At 45.1% G+C, this 10,043-nt stretch overlaps 1 protein-coding gene across 3 annotated transcripts in view; it reads right to left on the reverse strand.

Annotated features, from left to right (window-relative positions):
* The window catches only part of MXRA7 (matrix remodeling associated 7), a 70,777-nt gene extending 63,206 nt beyond the window's left edge, over window positions 1-7,571 (reverse strand). Inside the window, exon 1 of one of the 3 annotated variants that reach the window (XM_063120354.1) lies at window positions 6,743-7,571. In XM_063120354.1, the coding sequence (XP_062976424.1) occupies window positions 6,743-7,321 (579 nt within the window). In that variant the 5' untranslated portion in view covers window positions 7,322-7,571. The remainder of the gene's footprint in view (window positions 1-6,742) is intronic. The other 2 variants (XM_063120356.1, XM_063120355.1) reach the window with 2 other exon arrangements.
* Between the last annotated feature and the right edge of the window lie 2,472 nt (window positions 7,572-10,043).

The raw sequence follows: 10,043 nt of genomic DNA on the forward strand, positions 1-10,043 counted from the left end.
TATACCTGTATATGTCGCATGTAGTCATGCAAACAAGGTAAACCAGTTTAGCTCGTGACCTCAGTGGGATTAGATCAGCCTAAATCAAAGAATTCTGGATGAGATCCAAGCTGAGCCCATCACTCATTAATCCCCTCTGGGCCTGGTAGACTTAAAACACATTGAACAAGCACCCTTTCCCCCTGATGGTTCTTACCATAAGGCTAGGATGTTACATCTCCCTTAACGATAAAAGATACTGCTGTCCTAGAGCAAATGGAATTGGCTTCTTGGTCCAGGGAGACCATTTTTGCTATTCTAGGTATTTGTGTAGGCCTATTCCAAAAGCAATGTGGATTCTTAATTTGGTTTAAGGTTGTGGATTCCAAGAGACCTTAGCAGAGTGGAGGAGACGGTCTTAAAATGGTGAAAGGACTGACTATCCTCACCACACACTCAACTTTTTGCAATTTATTTATTTATTGCATTTCTATACCGCTCAATAGCCGAAACTCTCTGGGCAGTTCACAAAAATTAAAACCATTCTAATTATAAAACAACAGTATAAAAACATGATATAAAATACAATACAAAAGCACAACCAGGATCCCAGATTCTGCACCACACTGGGGCAAATTAAACCAGGAGTGGAATTTCTCTCCTACTGTGTACCATTTCTCAGTTCTATTTAAGATGCCAGATCACAACCAACCAAACAAGAAACAGGGTTTCCAGCCTTCCTTTGGCAGCAGTTCTCAATAGGGTGGCCATGTGTCCTACTTGACAGAAGACTGTCCTCTATTTGAAGGGCTGCCCAGTCCAAGCCCATTTTAAAGATGAAGATCCATCAGAAGGGAGAGCAGCAGGGGCCTTGAAGTTGCCCGTCAATACCTGGACCACAGATGGAGCAAGAACACAGGTCACCGGGCTAGTTTTCCCCACTATGGTGAAATGAACTGAATTGCTTCTTAAATGATAGCCATTATTTCCAAATGTGGTTGTATGAATATAAATTAGCACGTGCATGTTTTATAGAAACTGGTGTCCCTTTTAGCCACCTTTTGGGGTGATGCATTTCCTCTTCTGTTTTTTTGGGTGATGTGTAAGTGTCCATCCTAGTTCCTAGTCCCTGCATGAGACTGCCCTAGAAGACTGTCCAGAAGCTTCATCTGACTGAACATTTTTTAAAATCTTTTGACAGGGATGTGGAGATCATTGAACATAGTATTCCCATGGCTTCCAGACTGCCAGTTTGCTTCTAGGAATTATGGACAGGCATTGTTTTTAACCTCTAAACAGCATGGCCCAGTGTTTCCAAGTCTTCTCCAATGTGAGCCTCTGCCCACTGAAATCATTTGGAGATGATTTCGATGTCCTCCCCCCCACCCCCAGGAAGTCACAGAAATTCAGCTCAGGGCTCTCTGTGATGACACCATAGCTGGGTAATTACTCTCCACAAGGGAAAGTTGGTAAACACCTATCCGTTCCACCAGGCATTTGGAAGAGATCCATGCTGCTATTTTTTAAAATTAAAGTTATTGTTTACTGTTTACAGTGCAATCCTAATAATGTTTACTCAGAAATAAGCCCGATTGGGTACAATGAGAATTACCCCTAGGAAATTATGCATAGGATTGCCTCTTTATGAGTGTTTTAAGTAATGCTATAATTTTATGGTTGTTGTTGTTGTATTTTATTTATTTATTTATTTAGACCCCGGGTTCTAATATTATGAGAGCGGGAGAAAAATGTCTCCACAGTCTTTCTGTGCAAAATAAATAAATAAAAAATTACAAAATTTAAGGTAGAACCATTGCCTACCTTTTCCTAAATTTATCATAGAAGTATAAGGGCTAGTTACTTTTTTTTCTTGTGGGGAAGCAGGGAGGAGAATGAAAACTGGGATTGTCAGGCATTCAAATTCTGTACTCAGTTTCACATGGGATCATAAAAGAGTCCTTCCTGCCCCACGGCTTTGCTGGCAAAGGCGGTGAGACAAGGGGTGACTGCCTTTTTTGCTTGCAGAACAAGCATGGCAACACCCCAAGGATGTGTTTGGGTATGCAGCCAGTAAAGAGGCAGGAAAATAAGGTAATCCTATATACACCTCCTGGGTAAATGTTTTTGTAGGTACCCTTAGAAAGCAGAGGCTAATACAGAGAAAACTAAAGTTGGAAAAGTGGAGGAAAGGGTCCAGCCAACTCTACTGCCGAGAAAGGTCATCCCTTCCCTAGCACGAGACTCAGCCATGCTGCAACAGCCGTGGTGAGGCTCCAGCTGAGCACATTGTCAGCACTAAGGTCAGTCATGTTCCGGCCTACGCTGTACCTTTCCAGCCAGAAAAGACAGCAGGGGGCTTTGCAGCTCGCTTGCAAGCCAGGCTGCTGAGGAAACCCAGCTGCTTAATAGCAAGGGCAGCGGGACTGTCTGCTCAGGGCTACTTTTCTGTCTTGCCAAAGTTCCCCCTGGGAAATCACACAAAGGGAAAAGGGTGCCCTGAAGCATAAACAGGCACAGGCACAAAAGCTGGGTGTGTGAAAAGTAATCAACGGGAAACAGGGATGCATTTTTTTTCTTTTAAATGACATCTTTCTGCGTAATGGCATCCAGGCTATCTGGGCCTGTTTTTAATTTGAACTGACTCCACGCTGCTTTCCACAAAGCAAAGGTGGAGTTTATCCTCACGAGAGGTCGACAAGACTCCTCCAGGGCAAGAAGAATATGAAGCAGAAACGCAGCAGGCCTCATTTGTCAGACTGACTACAAAACCTCTCGGTGACTCCGATGTGAAACAGGACTTTGCGTCTCTGTGAGACTTGGGGTAACCGAGACCTCAGATGGGACCTTGAAGAAATTTTAACCAAGAACATTTCCTTCCTTAAGCTATTGTTTTTGACTGCTTTGACAATCCTTCATAAAGGAGCATCATATCAACTAACCTTTACATAGCACTTTTGGGGGGTTCAAATAACTTCACATAAATTATCTCTGTTAACTTTTCTGATTACTTGTACCATAGACCATTATTATAACTCTCCTACTACAGAGGGAGGCTGGGACTGATAGATTGAAAGATTTGTAGGAGACAGTGTACAACTCAGACCAGTTAAGCCAGTGACCTCAATGGGATTAGATGAGCTTAAATCAAAGTATTCTAGCTTGGACCCCAGCCAGGCCCATGGCTCATTATAGCCCCTCTGAGCCTGGTAGATTGACATATACCAAACCAGGGGCTGGTCTTTTTGACCATTCTCATCATAAGGCTATGGTTTAATTTGTTTTTAACTGTGCATATTTATTGTTTTATACTGTATGCTTTTATCTGTACACTGCTCTGAGATCTTAATGATATAGGGCGGGATATAAATGTTTTAAATAAATAAATAAATAAATAAGGCTAGGCTGATATGTCTCTCTTAATGACAAAATATGCTGATTTGTCCTAATGAAATAAAATAAAAACAAATAATGGAGTTTGTGTGTTGTTTACAGGTCAATGTTTTTGGGGTTTGGGGTAAGTAAGCAATGCTGACTCAAACTCACTGTGGTTGCCTGCTGAGATCATGGCTAAGGTGAGATTTGAACTGGGCACTTCTGGGCTTGGAGTTCATATTATTTATAGCAGGGGTGGGCAGACTTCAGGCTTGTGAGATTTACGTTGGTTTTTTTTACTTGAACACTGAGGTCCACCATTGCTGAGTTTTTTGCCTGGTGCCAAAACATATACTTATCAGTATATAATCTTCCTGTATAATCTTCCTGTATAATCTTCCTGTATAGTATTGCCAGGATCCGACCATTTTTGTCTATCTCTTCTGCCAAGACTCTCGTTCACGCACTGGTTATCTCTCAGTTGGACTACTGCAACCTTCTTCTCTCTGGCCTTCCTTTGTCTCACATCAGTCCGCTGGTCTCTGTCCACCACTCTGCCGCTAAGATCATCTTCTTGGCCCGCCGCTCTGACCATGTCACTCCACTTTTGAAATCTCTTCATTGGCTTCCAATTCACTCCAGAATCCAATACAAACTTCTCCTGTTGACCTTCAAAGCTTTTCACGGCCTAGCTCCTGCCTATCTCTCCTCTCTCATCTCACACTATTGCCCCGCTCGTGCTCTCCGCTCCTCTGATGCCATGCTTCTCGCCTGCCCAAGGACCTCTACTTCCCTTACTCGGCTTCATCCTTTTTCTTCTGCTGCCCCTTACGCCTGGAACACTCTTCCAGAACACTTGAGAACTACAAACTCAATCACAGCTTTCAAAACTCAGCTAAAAACCTTTCTGTTCCCTATAGCTTTTAAATATTGAGTTTGTTCTGACTCTATACTGTTTAGCTTCACCCTACCCAGTGCCTGTTTACACTTCCCTGTGCCTGTTTGCATTCTCTTTCCCTCCTTATTGTTTACTACAACTTTATTAGATTGCAAGCCTACGCGGCAGGGTCTTGCTATTTACTGTGTAATCTGTACAGCACCATGTACATTGATGGTGCTATATAAATAAATAATAAGTAATAATAATAATAATAAGTAAAGAATTCTGAGCCCAGAAATGTGTTTTGAACTAAATGATGCTCACAGTCCTTCCTCCATACAAAGTCATTCTTGGGCTAGACCTACACTAGTGTGTGTTTTTAATACATTGATAACTGTAGATAACATATTACACATTCTGTATACAGCTTTTTTAGTGTTATTTCCTGCATTTTATATTATCTGAAATACAGTGACAGGTGTCATGGTGTGCGCTACAGGGTATAAACGCATAAGAAGGATATGGCATCACCATGATGGGAGTATAGCAATAGGACACGAGGTGGCCCTGGTTATCCCACGTTTTCTTCAGTTCAGCAGAATAATTTTGCTGCTATTATTAGACAATTGCCAGAAATGCTTTCCGATCTATTTCAAATCCCCCAGAGATCTACTGGTCGATCCAGATCTACCTTTCACCTGACTCTGGACTACACATTGCCAAAAAAGAGGAATCGCATCACCAAAAGCTCACACCAATTTACATAATACATACATACGCACAGGTATTTGCATAGTTTTAAAATTAGAATTTAAATAGAAATACAATATATCTCACCATGGTGGAGAAGACTTGCGTGGGCAACCTGTGTGCCTGCTCAGTCTACTGCCCAGGTGTTAACTCTTGATGGGCAGCTTGAAGGCCCAGCTCTCCCTGCTCATGATTCCTTGGCCTTAAACAAGAGTTGGATGGGACAGCCCACCAAAAAGAGGATAGGACACCTTCAAGTAGAAGATACTCCTCTACCATCTCTCCAAAACAGAGGACTGTCCTCTGTAAAGTAGGACACCAGGTCACCTTTACAAAACGTCAACTCTTTTTAAATGACACCATTTCTGTGTGGCTACAGATATCATGCTCCATTAAATAGAGGAATCTGCATTCCCTTCTCCCTGAGAGTCATGGCACAGCAGTGGTGAGGGCGGACTTGGATTCTTATAAGGCTTTCCTCCACTTCCTGTGTGTGATTTACCTCTTGCGGGGCACGAGGTGGTGGCAGGCGGCCTGGCCTCTTTGTGCCCTTAGGTTTGCTCATTTATTTTTAATCAGAAACAATCCAGGACTGCATGTGAAGGCAGGGTGATTGACTTTCACTGCATGCCACCTCCTCAGGCCCCGCTGCTTGCGCATACCCAGGCCACATTTCTGGGGAAGTTGGTGACATCACAATGTGTCTCATCCTATGGGAAAACATGAGACTGCAGCAGGAGAAGTAATTTGTCAAGGCTAGAGAAGGGGCCACCCAAGGGGATTTTGTCTTTATGTACAAAGCTGCATAGAGCAGAAGAATGGAAACTTCTGAGCCCCATATGCCTCTGCTGGAAGGTAGGCAAAGCTCCTGCTAAATCAGATTGACCAAAGTCAGTGCAACCACAGCGCACTAGTCTGTACTAACATTACCTCTGTCAAGTACTATATATACATCGCTGGGAATATGTTAATGATGAAAATACCACCGCCATTATTGTCATCAATAAACACAACTTTTCTTTGGACATCTCAAAGTCTCTTTTCTGAACGAGGGTGGCTGCAGTTGTGACTTAATAAACTGGACCTTCATTTTTAGCAGCATCGCTCACACTTTCTGAAGCAACAGGTGGGCTTTCCAAGCTGGTAACAGCAAAATGGGTGTTGTGGGGGAGTGGGAGGAAAGATTTCATAGGTCCATTTGGTAGGCGGATGGGGCTCTACCAAAAGAAATCAAGGGAACTTACTTGTTACATGATCAGGGTTAATACTGCTAGATATCCAAGACCACCACCCCTCCCCGGTTTATTACCATGCTGACTCCGGGTCCATGCATAATGCAGACTGTACAGATCAGCAAAAGTCCTAGAGGCAACTGCACTGCCTAGGCTGATGGCCTTGCTGTGAAACGCTGCGGAGCAATGGCCTGGAATACTGAACGGCCAGGGAGTGCTGCTGAGCAGCAATGCTGGGTGCGAGGGGGAGGGAGTCGGGGGGGGGGGGGGAAGACCGCCACCCCCTTCAGTGGGTGGGAGGTAGGCAGGCTTTGGAGAGGTAAGGAGCGAGCCGAGTACATTTATCTCCAGTGAAAGCCCGACCAGCCAAGCGCTTCCCATGGGGCCTGGCCGGCTTGGGGCATTTGCTTCCAAAAGAGGTGCCCTCTGTAATCTCGTCCCCTTCCATCCATCCTGTCCGCATACATAGAGGCGCACACTCCAAGAGGCAGGCACTTCAAAGCCCCTCGCCCCCTTTCCCCTCCTTTACCTTGCTCTCCTCTTCTTCCTCCTCCTCCTCTTCTTCCTCCTCTTCCTCCTCCTCCTCCTCTTGCTCTTCTACCGCCACCGGAGCAGTAGCGAGCGCAGCCACAGCAGCCTGGCTGGGAATCTTCCCCTCTCGGGGATGACTCTGCTGTTCTGTTATTGCAGTCCTCTTTGCAGGCTCCTCCGCCGCCTCCTCTTTGCTCCCCTTCTCCCGGTGCTGCTCTTCCTTGTCTTCTCTCTTCTTTATCTTTTTCTCCTCCTCCTCCACAGCCCCGAATTCCTCCCACCTCACCTCTGCCTTGGCTTCGACCGGCTCCACTTGGTCTTTCGAAAGCCCTTCTCTGCCTGGTTCTGCTTCGCCTTCAGCATCCTGGACTTCCTCTCCTCCGTCTGCCGCAGCAGCACTCGCCTCGTCCTCTTGGACTCGGGGGTCTCCTTCTTCCTTTGCTGCTGCTGCTGCCGCCTCCTCAGCTTTCTCCCCTTCCGAGGAGGATCTCAGCTTCACAAAGACCGATGCTAGAACGATCGCCAAGACGGTGAACAGCAGCGGGACTGCAATGTACAAGTCCACCCCTACATCCATCCCTCCTCTGGCAGCAATGCAGTCCTAACCTGGACGAAGCTCAAGCCCACGGCCCGCCGCAAATGACCAGGAAGCAGCAGCAGCAGCAGCAGCTGCTAATAATCGCGGATCCTTTCCCTCTCTCCTCCTCCCTTGTTCGGCCTCTGTGCAACTGACCAGCTCTGGTTAATTTCAGCGCTCTGCGAGCACGCACGACCGTCTGACAGCAGCCACCGCTGAAATCCCTTCGCTTCTAAAGCTGGATAGGGTTTCACAACACACGCGTCATCTCTCTGGGCCCTGCCCACAGCTGCTACTTTTACCGCTCAGGCCGCAAAAGTTCTGGGGGTTTTCTGGCTGTTCCTTCCTTATCCCCGGGGATTGTGTTTTGCCACCTTCCCTTTTAAGACTGTAAACAGAAACAGACTCCGTGGCTTGAGTATCAGCCACCTACCCTTTCTTTCTTTGCCTAGTTTACCATTTTACCTAAGGGCTCAATCCTATGCATACTTAGACAGAAAAACGCCCTACAACTCCCAGCATTCCCCAGCCAGCTGCCTGGAGAATTCTGGGAGTTGTAGGGCTCCCCTCTCTTCATCTAAACGTGCATAAGATTGCGCCCAAAGAGTTCTGGAGAACTCGAAAGCTTAAACAGTCTTTTGCAACCTTTGTGTTGGTCTAATAAAAAGCATTCCCCTAATATGGAATCTATATAAATGATGTGATCTCTCTCATTCATCCAGCCTTCTCCAGAACTGTTCCCAAGGAGAGTATACAGTTCAATATACTAATCATTGCAATAACTTGTGGAGCAAGGCAAGAATAACTCCCAGTGTCCCATGCAATGAGACACAAAGTGACAAAGTATTTCTAGCACGGTGTTGTTTTTTATTATTACTCTTCACCATACTAAATTATGATTAAGTCCAACTAAGTTTATAAAGCCGATTGCTGCCTGTTTCAGCTTCTAACTCCCCTTTTCCTGCCCCCTCACCCACCAAGGTAAAGCACTTTCTGGATGGCCAAGCACTTCTGTTTGTCCCATGGCCTGTGCATAAGCCTGAAGCAGGAAAGGGAAATTAAAGCTTGCGTGCCAAGCTCATATCCTGGGGCTAAATGTGCTTTCTTGTAAACAGGGGCTCTTAATCTTGCAGCTCCCTCTTCTGCTTCAGCCAAAAAAAAGAGGAAGAAAGAATGCAGATGTAGCCCTCTCAAATGTTTAATGGTCTTGAGTCATTGCCAGGTTGATGGATGGACAGGCACTGTCTGAGGAGCGTTGGGAGGCAAGCATGGCCCAGGGTGTCTGTTCTGATGCAATTTGTAAAGATCTGGACGGGATAACTATAGCAGAAGTATCAGCCAACCCCCCACATCTTACTCTTCTTCATTCCTAGCGTTGAAAGTCTCTCACACACAAAGAGATAGCATTCTGCCTGCTTTGGCCAGGTTTAAGATTTTGATGGGTGTTTTTTTTGTGTTTATTTGCCCTTCTCTTGAAAAGCATTGGCTTCTAAATGCTGGTTTGGATCCTAGTATGATCTCCAATTTTGGTTGGCATGGAATTTTAGGTCAAACACAAAATATTACATTCCAGAAAACTGGAAAGGCAGAAAAGGGAGGGAACAATTTGGACTTTCATCCACAACCCCGCTTTCTTTAAATGAAAAAAAAAACACCCCTAAGTTTTAAATAGGTATATATAAATAACCCTGTTTTAAGCCTTTACAGATATACAGCAGTCCCTATATATTATATTATCCAGTATCCAAGGCAGTAAGCCTATATGAACCAGTTACTGGGGAACATGGGTGGGAGGGTGTTGTTGCACTGTGTCCTGCTTGTGGGTACCTGGTCAACAGCTGGTTGACCACTGTGTGAACACAGTGCTGGACTAGATAGACCCTTGGTCTGATCCAGCATGGTACTTCTTATGTTCCAGTTCCCAGTTTTGTTTTGGATATATTTACAGTGCGATCCCATACATTTCTACTCCAAAATAAGCACCACTGAGACTTGCTCTCATTGTGTATAGACCTGCAGCCTTAGTAATTATTTTCTATCTAAGGCCAGAGCTACACCAAGCAAGACAGAACACTTTGAAAATGGTTTGAAAACGGTATATACAATGTGTCCTGGGCCCAAACATTTGTCAATACTATTATAAACTGTTATAAAGCAGTAGTGTAGATCCTGCCTAGGACAGTGGATTGAATGCTTTGTGCTGTAGTTGTGTATGTGTTTGTGTGTGTACACATATGTACGTACGTACACATACATATATACCCACACACAGTCTATGGGGTTTGCTGATTTACTAAAGGTCTGTCTAATTCACTATTCAGGGGCAATCTGACCTCATGAATTGCCAGGAGATTCCATGGTGAGCTAAGTGGTTAGAGGGCTGTTCACACACCAAGCTGTGTCATGGTTTATTTAAGCCACAATGAGAGGCGGGGCCTGCGGCTATCATCCCGAATATTCAGCCTGCTTATGGGTTGTTCTGTTGTAACCCTGACCGGTTGGCATGTGAGGGTTAAACAACCCTCACATAACCCTAGAACAGGCCATGGGTTATGCGAGGGTTCTTAAACCCACACATAACCACCTCCAGTCATGGGTGGGATATTCAGAATGGTGCCCATTCAGGCTGTGGCTCATCCTGCAAACCCAGCCACCTTATATACACAGTTTCAGCTTACACTGTTAGCTTGTAGGTCAAAGAGAACGGGAGCCATCCTTAGTA

The sequence above is a fragment of the Elgaria multicarinata genome, chromosome 3, assembly GCF_023053635.1.
Source record: "Elgaria multicarinata webbii isolate HBS135686 ecotype San Diego chromosome 3, rElgMul1.1.pri, whole genome shotgun sequence".
Classification (NCBI taxonomy): Eukaryota; Metazoa; Chordata; class Lepidosauria; order Squamata; family Anguidae; genus Elgaria; species Elgaria multicarinata.